Source organism: Lycium barbarum, chromosome 6 (genome assembly GCF_019175385.1).
Source record: "Lycium barbarum isolate Lr01 chromosome 6, ASM1917538v2, whole genome shotgun sequence".
Lineage (NCBI taxonomy): Eukaryota > Viridiplantae > Streptophyta > Magnoliopsida > Solanales > Solanaceae > Lycium > Lycium barbarum.
The window spans coordinates 130,228,523-130,242,573 of NC_083342.1; the positions used below are offsets into that span (position 1 = coordinate 130,228,523).

Consider the following 14,051-nt stretch of genomic DNA (forward strand, 5'->3'; position numbering starts at 1 on the left):
TAAAGAAGAAAAACATTTGCAAACAAATGATTAGCTTCGTTAGCACACTGTTGCTTTGTAATGCATTAGTTCATTTTCAATTAATTATAACGTCACTTATCCACTATTCAAGTCACGGTTTCTTTATTTATTTGATGTTGAAAATCGTGCCAGTGTTTCTTGAACACTCAAATATCTTTTTGTAATAGTTAGTTAGTCAATATTGATTTAATTCAGAAAAAAATGAGTGAAATTAATTCAATATATGATAAAGTTCAATTTGAATTATTGGACACTATATTCTCAAAAGCGTTCAATGAAATAAAATAGAGAAGAGCTCTAATATCATGATTTTTTTTGAAAAATAAAAGGAAATTCTTGTTTAACTTTCAAATACTTTTATATATGATTTAGTTAATAAGATTTTGTAGAAAATGGCCTAAGTACTATTCCTTCAATAACTAATGTCCGAAAGAGCGAGAAAAAAATAATTATAAATTTTATTTTAATGTTAGTATTGGGCCCTAATTTAACACGAGCCAAGTGACACTAATCACATAAATTGTGACGGATAAAATAATATTTTTGTTGGTGAGGAGGATTCTTGGGTTGTCACACCACACAGCCTACACACCTACTTGTGAACTTGGTAGAGATCTTATAATTACAACTGATTGGGAGGGTTTTCTATCATCCCCTAAATATGGACCACCTTTGGACCATTGAATATAGTGAGGTCCACACAATCGATGGCTAGATTTTGAGGACCACCTTAGTGTTTTAGGCATGCAGTCTAGGACCACAGCCCATGGCTCAGATAGAATCTGGAGTGAGGATAATCTTTAACCAGGTACTAAGAGCCTGTTTGGATGGGTTTATGCATATAAGCTGCAAACAGTTTATAAGTTAAAAAATTAAGTTGGGTAGTCTAACTTATTTTTTTTGGCTTATAAGCTATTTTCAGCTTATAAGCTAAGTTAAATGGGTTCAATTATTTTTTTGAGCTTATTTTAAGCACAAAATGACTTTAAGCTGATCAACTAAACATTCAAAAAAGCTGAAAACAACTTATAAGCCCATTCAAACGGGGTCTAAGTGACCCAAGTTTCTGACAGAATATTGAATTCAATTAAATATTTGGATGAAGAGTTCGTTTTGAATTTGAATTAGTATCACTTGGATTTGAGACAAACAGGAATTACGAGGCGCACAAGATTGTTGACTTTTTACATCTACTATGTTTTAGTTATTCCATAACAGTGTTGTTCATTTGTTGTATCGAGGCAAGTGAGAAGCGAACATCACCTGCTTTGTACATTAGTCCATTTTTTTTTTAACCATTCGTTATCATTCTATTATTTTCAAGATTGTTTCGAAATCTCTGATTAAATAACAGAAGAATTTCAATCATTTTATCACATTCATGGCGGTAAAAATAGTAGAACAGTTATTGCATGTTAGTAGAGGTGATCTCGACGAGCAGATCTAAAATCTGCTTCACTGCATATATTATTAGTACTCCCTCTATTTCATAATAAAAGATGTTTTTAGCTTATGCAAACACCTTAAGAAATTGCTCAATCTTAGAAAATTATGAGTGTTTTTACTAATTTATTCCTAATCAAATTTACCTCTTTCTAGAATAGCTCCTTAATAATTCTTGATTATGAAAATAAGGATAATTTGGGAAGAATAAGATCATTTTCTTCATGAAATTCTAAAGCACTACTTAATTATGAACAAAATGACAAGCATAAAACACCATTTATTTAAAAACTACGGGAGTACTTCTTTTTTATGACAATAAATAAATGCGTATAATATAAAACGGCCCAAGGCTGCTGCTGCTTGCGGTTTGACCTTTGCCCGCACGTCTCGGGAATCAAAACCTTGTGTCAAACTTGAGACTGTCGGCAACTCTTGCTTCAGTCAGATACTCACATGTTTAAGGGAGGTTAATAATAATTTAGATAAATGCTACTAGTATTATTAAGGCTTTTTAAAGGGTGTAATCATAATATTATTAAGACTGACAGTATGAGCTAAAGCAAGTAATGGTCATTGACTTTAGGTAGAGTATACATTGAGATTAAACTATTTTCAGCTCAAATCTTATAAAGTATGAATAAGTGCTTCTCATTAGTGCGTATTGACAATTGAGGTTACTGATTCCACACGATTATTGATGTAAATATTACTCCTATAAATGTACCTTTTGATTGACGAAAGCTTTTAATTTTGGAGATGAATATAACAAATTTCTCCAATTTCATTACCTACTAACAAGATGTAACATGTATCAGAGTAAATTAGCTATAACTAGACCTAGTAACTTCTCTTTGACTTCTACTGGGAATTATTTAGTTCCCCTGTTGATCGTAGCTGGTATTTGAGGAAATTTAACAAGATATCAAACTTGATAGGACAAGCTGGTTTACTAATGGCAGGTTCTCCTTGACTTTTACTGGGGACCTTCAGTTTCAGTGGGCTATTTGGAGTTGGTGGGCCTCAGGCACAAGCTGGATGTTGCTGACTTGGTGTGCATGGTTGGCTATTCAAGGGAAGCTCGAGTCATGACCAAAGGGTTCTATAATCCGAGGTTTAATATACCATACTTGGGAAGCTAGGAAATGGGAAATTTTTTTTGGAATTAAAATGTAAATAGAGAGCAGATAGTGACACAAATACAACTGGAAATTATAGAAAGGATGGGCATTCGTCAGAGGTCTAGGAGGTACAGGAGAAGTAGTGATGTCATACCGAAAAATTTGTAATTAGTTGTTTGATCCCGGAGGCTTCATTACCTGGATAGCCTTCCTGGAAGGTTGTCGAAGTGTGAAGAGCTTTTAGGTGTATTCTTTGTTTTTGTATGGTAATATTTCACAGTTATTACAAACAAACAAACAAAAAAAATCTTTTTCTTTTCTTTTTTTGGTTAATAAATTCTTTACATAAACTTCTTTGTTTACAAACACTTGATAAACGTGGAAATTGAGAACGTGTAATTTGATATTTTTCTGAAATATTTACAATGCAAATACTGCAAAGATAAACTAGACTGAAACAAATAAGTAGAAACTGTAACAGAAGATAAAGAATTTCGTATTGCTTATTGAGACAAAACAAAGAAACCATCTTTTTGCTTCTTTGTTTTTAGCTTCAGGAAAGTTCAATTGGAAGTTGGAAATAGGAGCTGTAAATGGGTGAAAGGCATCAACTGCATGATTGTGATTTGTGAAGTAACATTCAAATTCTTCTAAAATCATATAGGCACTGAAATTAAACAGAGAGGTGAGGTTCCACGAACTGCTGAATCATTCCCTAGTTAGAATTTTACATATATATACACGAGTTCTTTTTTCTCTTCTTCCTTGACAAACGGTGGAAAAAGAAAAGAACGAAAAATTAGAGCATGTATACAACTACTAATTAGTGAGAAAGAAATCACATTCCGAAATCATCTTCTGATAGAGAAGAATTACATTGATTAGGGCGCAGATGGTGTTGCAAAAATTGCCTAACAAGACCAGTACTAGTCATCATTCTCTTGCTCTGGGCCACCGTTACTATATGGTGTTAGCATTAAAAATTGGTCAAATAAGATCAGTTCTACACCTGTCTTGTCAGGTTGTTGATCTGCGGTTATGTTGTATTACGTGTGTTCTCAAACTACAATCTTTAACCTGTTCCACAAATTTATAATGTTAATCATAATCTGAGTTAATGCAGAAAAGTCCTACACAGAAGAACAAATGAAATGGAGGCTGCATTACCTGCATTGTTGCTATCATCGACAAGAAATCTTTGCACTGTTCAAGAGAAGTCTGCTCTTTGGCTGTTACTTTGGCAAGTTCACTTACCAAAGAATTTAATTCCTCCACCTGAAAAATGACATACTTTTTAGGCACCACCAAATGATCACACAAGTATCATATTTCTTCTTCTTTTTTTTTTTTTTTTGATAAGGGCAATAACACTTGTAAAAGTCTATCATATTTACAAGTGTTAAGGGCAATAACACTTTTTTCATAAGGGCAATAACATCCCGAAGGATGATAATTTCATCAAAGGGCAACCCGTGCACTAAATTCCCTCTGTACAGTGTCCGGGGAAGGGATGGACTACATTAGGACAATTGAACACTGCCTTACCACCCCATATGAAAAAAGTAAAAGTTTATTCACTAGAAAAACTACTCGGGACAATCCTTAAATGAACACCAGACCACTAACTAGTTTATTCATCTTTCAAAAGACGCCAATGTTATATTATTACTGTAGAAACAGAAGTTAACAGACAATAGTCTAATAGTCAATTTGACAGTGCTTCAGACACAGATAATGTTCATATATATATATTCACCTGTATAAATGGACCCTTAAGAGTGGGTACCCAACAGAAGAATTATACTCGACATTGTAGTTAATAAAGGTAGCAAAGAGATAAACTTCCAACAGATAGGTCTAGTTGAGATACAGAGGCATTTGCTGGTTTCATGGAATATCCTGACATGCATCCTTTAGACGACTAATTCAGGATCAGGAATTGATCGAAAAGACCATTTTATTTCTTTTCTTTATAATAAACTGCAAAGACCATTTTCATCAAGCAATACATAGCCTAGTGACAGTGGAGGTTAGGCGCCCGAGTTAGATTGTTCCTCGGCGAGCTCCTTTGTCTAGATGATGGGGGAGGAGAGGAATCCATGCGGAATCTTTGTGATTCTCTCTACTGTACTATTTACAGTGCCCTCTTGGCGTTGATATTTAATAAAATTACCTATCTTCATTAAAAAATAATAATAATAATAATAATAAAAAAGAATCCATGTGGAGAAATACTTTAGAGGACTGCAAAAAGTAACATTTTTTATGTGGTGGATCACATGGAATACTTTTTGTAAAGATGTTTGTTAGATTTTTTCTGAAGCTTCATAGTAGATCCTTTTATCTATTTAACTTTGGCACCTTCTTGCATCTATTAATGAGATGACTCGTTTGACTTGTCAGAGAGGAACTGGACTTCCAAGTCTAACGATTGTTTCAACAACAACAACATACCCAGTTGAATCCCACAGTGTGGGGTCTGGGGAGGGTTAAGTGTACGCAGACCTTACCCCCACCTTGGAAGGTAGGGAGGCTGTTTCCGAAAGACCCTCGGCTCAAAAGAAAAAAAAGAAAACAAGGGAAAAAAGTCCGATACCGACAAGCAAATCAAAGCAATGCGAAAATGAGAAATAACAAGGGCAAAGAGGTCATGATAAAACAGCATGGAAAGACAAAACCCAACACATAAAAGCAGGCATCAAAGGGCAATAAAAAGTAGAGCAAAACTACTCCTACTAGACGACAGAAAAGCGAGACTACCTACTAGCCTTCTATCCTAATCTAAGCCCTCCACAACCTCCTATCTAAGGTCATGTCCTGCCTAATCACCTCTCCCCAATATTTCTTTGGCCTTCCTCTACCTCTCCTAAAACCGTCCATAGCCAACTTCTCACACCTCCGCACTGGGCATCTATGTCTCTCCTCTAACGGTTGTTTCATCAAGTGTAAATCTCCAGGTTGCAATTTACTCAGACAAACAAAATAAAACAAGCAACCTGATAAGTGGTAACAGCTCAAGGTGAGGTTCTCATATTAGGGGCGGGCCCATTATCCACTTAGTTTAAAATCCAGCCTATGGCCCTCAGGGATTTCTATGTTATCAAAAGCAAAAATAAAATGAGGTTCTCATATTTTTTTCCCTTAAAATCTACTCAAATTTGGAGGTTTGCATGTATTTGTCCCCTTCATCATATATTCTGCTTACCGTTCCAGTTAACCCTTTCCCCCTTATATAACTCCATTTTTATTCTCGATTTTTTTTGTTTTGGTTGAAATTGGTAAATTGGATTTTTATTCTCAACTTTTTGTTGCAGTTTACTAATGGAAATTCATCCCTACCTGCTGGCTCGTATAGCCCAGAAAAAGCTAATGAGGAGGTGCCGAAGTTAAATCTATCAAGCAGCCTTGATAGTATAGAGCATGCGATTTGAGTTCAGTTAGGCATCAATGTCTATATCAGATTATGCTCCCTCTAGATGGTGATGTTAGTTACATCTATGGTTTTCAATCTATTCGTCTTGAGGTAGGCAGAAAAGTGAGCATAATATGGAAAGGTACTTTCGGCCATCAATCTAGCCTTTTAAGACGAATCTGGTACAAACAGATCGGGTTCATAGGTTTGATTGGATTAATTATTACATTATGAAGCTTATCTCATGAACTATTCTGTTCAAGGTAAATCCAGATTTGAAATGCTGGCAAAACCATCTGCCGTCCAAGAATCACTTTGAATATAAAGGAAATTTTTTTGCTACAGGATTAGAACCAGTGCTGCAGCGGAAGATACTCTCGTCCAGAACTTCACTGTTTCTCTAGTTCATGCTGGTCGGTTACAGATTCTCACTCAACTTTATTCTTTTTCTGATGACAAGGGAGGGAACCCGCAGACCCTACCCTTGGGGTGCGCACAGGGCAAACCCCGCTCCTGTGCAATAGCCCACAAATCACACAGGAGAGATAACCCACACTAGGCCAGCCAGGTGCGACGAGCTCAACCCAGAAGGCAAATCCCTTGATGTTGCCGGCAGGGGGTTTCGAACCTGAGACCTCCATTATGGAAGTTCCATGCTCAACCAACTGAGCCACCCTTGCGGGTATTCTACCAGTAAAACTGAAAATATCATTCATTTGTCATGCATTTATATGGATGACATGTTATCTGAAATAACCCAACATTTATGCTTAATTAACAGAAAGGTGATTATCTCTTTCCAAATTGCTTTTTCACTTCTAACATTAATATATTAGTATCTCATACAACAGAGCTTCCTCATACTAATTGGCAAAAATTATTTCAATCAAAACGATGAAATTGGATCAGAGAATGAGAATGCTTTCAATCTCTTACTTTTTCCCTTAACACAGTTGCAGATTATGAACATCAATTCGATCCACCAGTAACCACTGAGTCCAACAGATCAAATCCAACAAAGCTGCTTTTACCACAGTAAATTGCATCTATAGTTCTAGAAACAAAGGTTTTTACATGAGAGACTTCTTTAGGTTTAAGTTCTCCTAGTCTTTTCTAATTGCTTTTTCTTATCAATGCACTCCTTTCAAGAGTTTTGAATATTGATCTTCAAGTATGGAAGTTGATCTTCTTTCCTTTTTTATTTCCCTTACATTTTTCCTCTATGAAGTCGTATTATGAAGATTTAAAGGGTTCTAGACTTCACGTTATAAACTACTTTAACTAAGTTCCTTCTTATTATTATTTATAATCATGGGGTCTCGGCCAACATGCGCACACCTCGACTAATTCCACGGGGTAACCAAGGTTTTTACAGATGAAAAAAAATCACCTAGTATTTTTGCCTCCAACTTGGATTTGAACTCGAGAGCTCATAGTTTCAACCCACTTCACTGATGACAATGCTGAGCCTTAGGTTTTGTTATTTTATTCAGAAGCACTTAGGAAATTCTGTGTGTAACATATTGCTTCAACTGCAGCAGTTTTAATAATTATGCCTGTTCCTAAAATACTAAGGAGAAAGACATGTGGCAGTACCAGCGAAACCTGACAAATTGTCTACTTACGAGTGTTTTTTATTAAATTAGATAATGGTGCTTTATTAAAGCGCTTACCAAGGGACTAGTGCAAAAGAAACAACAAAAGATTACATCCTCAATTCGGTAACTTTCAGTTCATAGTTTCTATGAGACCAACAAGCTGAGAAATATCCCACACAATTTGTTTACACAAAACTGTAAATTCTGTAAGCACCTATATCTTACCAAAGATATATATGATGTTTCTCTCCATTAAAGCATCTCTTTTATTTTGAAATACGCTGAGATGAATTAGATAAATGCAGCTTCCTTTCACTTGGTATTTTTTATCACTTGAGATTAAAAAAGATAACAGATTTGAAGAGGATCCATGCTGTGCAATTAGTCGTGACATAGGAACAATCCTTTTTTTTTTTTTTTTTGGATAACCGAAGTAGGGCCAGCGGAGCACAGAAGAGCAATTTTATTGCTATTTAAAACATCAGTTGTGATCTACTTGGTAGACAATATTTGATTATGCTTTTATCTCCTAACAGATTTATAAACAGAAACTAGTAAATGACTGCGCATTAACTGAATTCATGGAAACAGTCAGCAGTAACAGAAAGATGGCTAGATTAGTGAGGTACCTTGCCCAAAATGGAACCGACTGAGGTTGCCATTGCCTGCATCACGCTATGCGCTGAACTAACAGCATCCTTCAAGTTTTGTATGTCAATCTGTCGATATTAACACATAGAAAAATTACATGTGGCCTCTTAGTGATTAAGTGAAGAACAGAAATAAGTCTAAAACAAAAACATGTGTGTGTCACACAGCTGCATACATTAGCTCCAACAACCGGTAGACGAAGAGTGCTAGCTTTCAAGGCTTCAATTGCTCCGAGGAGTGAGATGGAATGTTCTTTGTCAAATGAAGCCCAAACTTCTAAGGACATCATCTACATACGGAAAGAATAAACTCAGCTCAGCAATGATCATATCATGCCTAAGTTATTCTCTTCCTGATAACTAAACAAGACCACATCATTTAGATCAACTGTAATACACTTTTTCAGAGACGCAGACACTTGTTCAGAGTAACGAATTGCAATTAATATTAACAAACTGTAAAATTTCAGATCTGGACTTGGTTTGCAGCTAAATTGGCTCTACTTTGGCTGAAACGACTGACAAGGATGGATCAAATATGAAGAAAAAAAAAGTATTGGAGCACAGAAAATGTAAACCAAGTGAGGAAACTGGAGGCAATTTTATTTGCAAATAATAGTCATAAACGAAGTATTTTAGGGCTTTTTTCATATATTAAAGGTGAAAACAGACATCTTATTGTTGAGCAACAAGGCAAGCACAGAGAAGTTCTGGAACTCGCCGCCATAGTAGGAAAAATATGAAACAAGTCATAGACTACTGCAAGAAATTTAGTGAAATGGTACCCGACGGAATAGCTGAGGTGCGCAAGCTGGCCTAGACAACACCGTCATTTAAAAAAAGGGAAAAGAAATTAAGTAAAAGAAAGGACTCTTTTAAAATGAACTTAGTCAAACAGAAGACTCTTTTAAAATGAACTTATAATGCACCGGAACTTGCATAGTTACGTGTAGAAGCAACGAATTAGAAAATGAGCCTTCCAACATTATGAATACTTGGGAATTATAAGATTTATGATTTACACGCCAAAGACAGGAGTGCCAAGCAATACGGGTAGTTTAGATAATGCAAAAATACTAAAAGAAGCTGGCTTGGAGTTCAATGAGTTCAGGGGCCAAGCATGGTCAAACAGAAAAATATGCAATTGTCATTTGAATACTAAATATCTAATATTGAGAAAATTTGAAGATATCCTTTTTGATCATTGAGGAAAACTGAAAATATGAAAGACCTGAACTGGTTCCACTTGCACATTCCAATTTTAGTCATGATTCATGGATGATGTAGTTGAGGGCTTTATTTCATATGCCAAAGAAGCAGATCAAGCAACACCATAATTCAATAATAACCAGCAGACGAAAGAGGCAATTATGAGGCTTAAGAAGCAACTCAAATACCCTAACATTTAGCTGCAACAGGTTGGTTGATTTACCCTGTGGGAATATCTTTTTAACAGAATATATAACAAAATAAGGATGAATCCAGGAGATCCTTCACCCAAAATCCAGCAAAATTATAATATTGAAGGGAAAAAAGGGCTGAGATCATACCTGTCCCTTTAAAATGGAAGCTAGCTTCAGTTTTTGCCTCAGCAACTGTAGCCTGTGTCTCTTCTTAGTGACTGTATCACGCAGGTCTGAGATTGTTATCCATGCATTCCACAGAGTTTTCTGCGAAATAGCACAGTATGTTAGTTTTAAAAATGGATTCCCATCTTGCTTATGAATAAGCAGAAATTTATTAAAGGAACTAAGAATAATGCCTTCAAAAAGAAGGTAGTAAAATCGCCCAGATTAATAGAACACTCCATTCGTTCTTTTTATAGCAGCTTACATACAGTCATTGAGTACCTAATGTGCAGATAGATACAGTGTAAACATCCAAAAGAATAGCTAGACCAACATTCCGTATGGTCGAATTGCAAAATTCAATACCCTTTTTTTTTTTTTTTTGGGGGATAAGTTGCCTACTGCAATACACAATTACTAGGTTGACGAAAACAATGACCTCAGTAATTAGCACAACACTCCAATATGTGGAACATTGGGCATAATAAACCTTTTAAAAGACACAGAAATTGATTTTAAACTTCGCAAATTGTAGATTTCTCACATGGTATGCATGAATCTCAAACACGAGCTGGTAAAACCATAAGCAAAAGAGTCTCCATAACAAGTTCGACACTTCTTCTGCTCAGATTGTAGAAAGTATTTCCAATAACAAGAACTCTTTCCATTTTTCACAGCAGAAGCTAGATCGTCTGGTAATGAGCAATTTTAATATCCAAAACAATGGTTAAGTATAATTAGCCAACGTGTCATATATGGACCAGTCCCTATCTTCCGAGATAGGGGTAAGGTCTGCGTACACTTTACCCTCCCCAGACCCTACATTGTGGGATTTCACTGGGTATGTTGTTGTTGTTGTTGTTGTCATATATAGACCAGTTGGAGTAGTTCCAATCTTTATAGCCACCCAGTTAATTGAAGATACTTTCATGACAACTTGAACAAAGTAAACTGAATCTGATCAAAGCTTTCTAAGAAAAGAAGAAGTGCAGAACCATTGAAATGATCAACGTTAACTTTTAAAATAAAAAATACAAGAAAAAGAGTTTCACTAAAATTTACCTATCTCAATTAGCAAGTGAGAAGAACAACGGCCAAATAGATGAACTTATAGCTTTAATTAAAAACTTCTCTCGCAACATCTCTTATCCACAAACTAAATTGAAGGTTTAATTTGTATAAGACCAGGAAGCGAGAGAGTTCCTTTCAAGGCTATTTGGCATAGCCATGCTCCTTGCAAGATGAACTTACTTGTTTGGACAGCAGCTAGAGACGCAATCTTAATAGTTGACAATTAGATAAGGAACCAAAGAATAAATATCAGCTGTTAATTTTTGTGCAAAGAAGCTAGTGAATATATTAATCTTTTGCTCATTCTGTAAGATAGCCAACCAAGCATTTGGAATTTCTCGTTGCGACATTCTGGTGCTAACCAAACAATGCCTAGGACTGTTATTTAGACTCTTCAATGCTGGAGAGAACAGAAAAGAAGAACTAGAGGAGTAGAGCTTAGAATGTAATCTCACAAGCAGTTTTGCGTTTTGTATGGAGAGAACACGAACTGAAGGAAATTCAAGGAATAGGTAAAGTGTTTGATCATATATTAAAATTGCACCATTCTTTGTTAAGAGATCGCCACATGTATAGAAAACTAGTTGGATTCTGTATATAGGAACACAAAGCTCTAAAGATCTATGCAATTCATTCTGTTCCTTCTTTGTCCCTAAATGTCATCTATTACCTACCAAAGAAAAGCTACTGTAAGAGGAATAATTTGAAGTGACTTGTTCACATAGCTCTTCTGCAAATATGAAAGAATCTTAGCTTCCCTTTCTCTTATTTCTCACATCCCCCAAAGTCAGAGGAAAACTGAGGTGAGTATACATGGCAAATCAATCAATCACTTACAGCTCAATTCCAAACTAGTTGGAGTCCGCTAAATGAATCCTCTATATATATTCTGCCCTATTCGGGCCCATTTGATTCCAATAATGGTAAGTAATTTGTCTTTTAAGGAAAATTAGGGTACATACGACATAGAATGAGAAATTCGAACTTTCAACTGAAAGGTATAGCTTTACCTCTGCACTGTGCTTTTGCACCAGCAATGTTGCTTCAGTCGTAGCATTTACAAAGCGCCACTGTAAGTGTCGATTGTAAAGAAGCCGCAGCAAGTGTGCATCAACAATCTTGTTTTCACCTACTTTTCCCCTCCGAACATCAACAGCAAAACTAAGAACCGAGGGGGTCTCAACGAAGTTACTATTAATGGTGCTAACCACATTTCTGACACGAGATGGACTAGGCATTCCTCTTGAAGGAGATGATCCTATAAGCTTACTGGGAGATGCAGACCGAATGCCACCACCACGTATAGGTGAAGACATTGCTCGCGGGGACGATATTGGGACATCACTCGAGTACTTTCTCAACTTTGGTGGCACAGACGATTTCGACCCTGGACTTGCTGATAGAGGTGAACCGGGATCCTGCAACCTCCTCAACCTACTATTCGTTTCTTGCCAAAACCTAGCAGAAACAACGATCCCACGAGGCACGCCCCCGCGTATACGGGCCCCACTCCCACCACACTCCTGCACTCCTGAAGTACTACCCGAAGAAACACTATCAGTATCCGAAGCAGTAAGATCAGACGGCAGAGACGATTCATTTACATTATTCCCTTCTTCAACAGCCTTCAAAGGCTCTGCATTTCCCAAATCAAGACTCAACCTGCCATCGAATGACGCCCTCCTTTCATCAATCATAGATTGTTGCAATGTCCTAATTACATTCCCAGATCCAATAACCTTATTCCTCTCCCCATTACTACAATCTAAGCTCCTCATCAGCGGATTCCCCTGCCCGGGCCGGGCCCTACCGGGCCAACGGTGCTGATCAACAGGCTTAGAATTCTCCAACTGATCTGCCCCATTTCTAAGAGGAGTACTAGTCCTTCTCCTCTCAGGTGTACCTTTCCTTAAACTACTCAAATTAGGAGAAGGTGGAGCTGCTTTAGTCTTACTTACTGGAAGTGAAAAGGTTTCACCTTGAAATGATACAGATAAACTCCTAGTAGATGTCACTAACAACTTAGTGGCTGCAGAAACTTCACCTACATTGCTTAATTTTGAATCAAGATCAGCTGTAAGTGGCCTAGAAACTGTACTAGACCGCCTACTCCTGTCCACTGAAACAGATCTTTTGGGAACTGAAACAGGAGTTGTATTTCTTGAAACTAAAGGAGAAGGGAATCTTCTAGAAGAAGAAGTGGAAGATACTGAAGAAGAATTAGAAGAAGAAGTGGAAGGAGAAGGAGACATATACCTAGATTGAACAGTTCTTGATTTGGGTCTTTTTGGGTTAGTAGAAACACCATTGTTATCTTTCTCAGAAGGTAATAATGGTGGTCTTCTTGGATTATTTTGAGGTTCATCTTGTGATGGGGTTTTGGGGTTTTGTCGGCCAGTTGAAGAAACAGCAGCAACCATCATCACACACATAAAAACACAAACTTTTTTCTCTTTCTCTTTCCAAAATGGGAATTCAACTCTCACATTGTATTTTTCAAAACAAGAAGCACTTACCCATGGCTCAAAGTCCTGCAAGAAAGGTTTCAAGATTCAAGAAATACCACCATAACTCAAAACCCCATTATGAATTTCTAATAAAGTCCACATTTTTTTACAGCTAAAAAGGCACTAATTGTTAAAGGGAAAAAATGATGAAAATAGAAAAAGGAGACAGTGGTTTTCCGGTGAGAGTGAAGAGGTAAGGGAAAACTGAAAAGGGTGAGATTTGGGGGTACAGAAAATTGGTACATCTTTTTTAGCTATGGGTGGTGATTTTGGGGTTTTGTGAATCTTTGGAAAGACGTTACGCTAAGCAAATCACTATTTTGTGTTACAATTATTTCTTAATCATTTTTATATTTGCTTCCTTTCCACTATACTAATGTATTTTTGGTAATTAGAAAATCATTATTTGTGTATTACTAATGTTTTTGAAGTTGAAAGGTTGTTTGTATCGTAACAGGCGTGAATATATTTATTTTGTCTATTTGCGAGTGGAGTTCGTAGGTATTGATAGAGGTGTCCCAACTCCACATAAAAAGCTCCCATACTTGAAATGCAAGTAATTACTTTAATAATTTTTTTGCTTTTGTAAATTTTATCCTTTCCTCAATAACGAATATGACACGTCAAAAGACAAACAACGCTATATTATATAGGAATAAG

The 14,051-nt window shown here is 36.4% G+C and overlaps 1 protein-coding gene across 1 annotated transcript; it reads right to left on the reverse strand.

The window, feature by feature from the left end:
* Nucleotides 1-3,276: 3,276 nt before the first annotated feature.
* On the reverse strand, nucleotides 3,277-13,850 carry LOC132598953 (QWRF motif-containing protein 2). Its single transcript, XM_060312122.1, has 6 exons — nucleotides 11,895-13,850; nucleotides 9,796-9,915; nucleotides 8,422-8,535; nucleotides 8,225-8,314; nucleotides 3,753-3,860; nucleotides 3,277-3,662 (listed from the first exon to the last, which is right to left on the reverse strand). The coding sequence occupies exons 1-6, from the start codon at nucleotides 13,314-13,316 to the stop codon at nucleotides 3,603-3,605; spliced, it is 1,914 nt and encodes a 637-aa protein (XP_060168105.1). The 5' UTR covers nucleotides 13,317-13,850; the 3' UTR covers nucleotides 3,277-3,602.
* Nucleotides 13,851-14,051: the final 201 nt, after the last annotated feature.

Bases quoted from the DNA above. Each gene is read 5' to 3' on its own strand.
- LOC132598953 (XM_060312122.1), bottom strand. From the start codon at position 13,316: ATGTGTGTGATGATGGTTGCTGCTGTTTCTTCAACTGGCCGACAAAAC. The intron at 9,916-11,894 runs GTAAAGCTATAC...GCTATTTCGCAG, and splicing joins TGCAAAAGCACAGTGCAGAG to AAAACTCTGTGGAATGCATG. The intron at 8,536-9,795 runs GTATGATCTCAG...TTCCGTATGTAG, and splicing joins CTTCCATTTTAAAGGGACAG to ATGATGTCCTTAGAAGTTTG.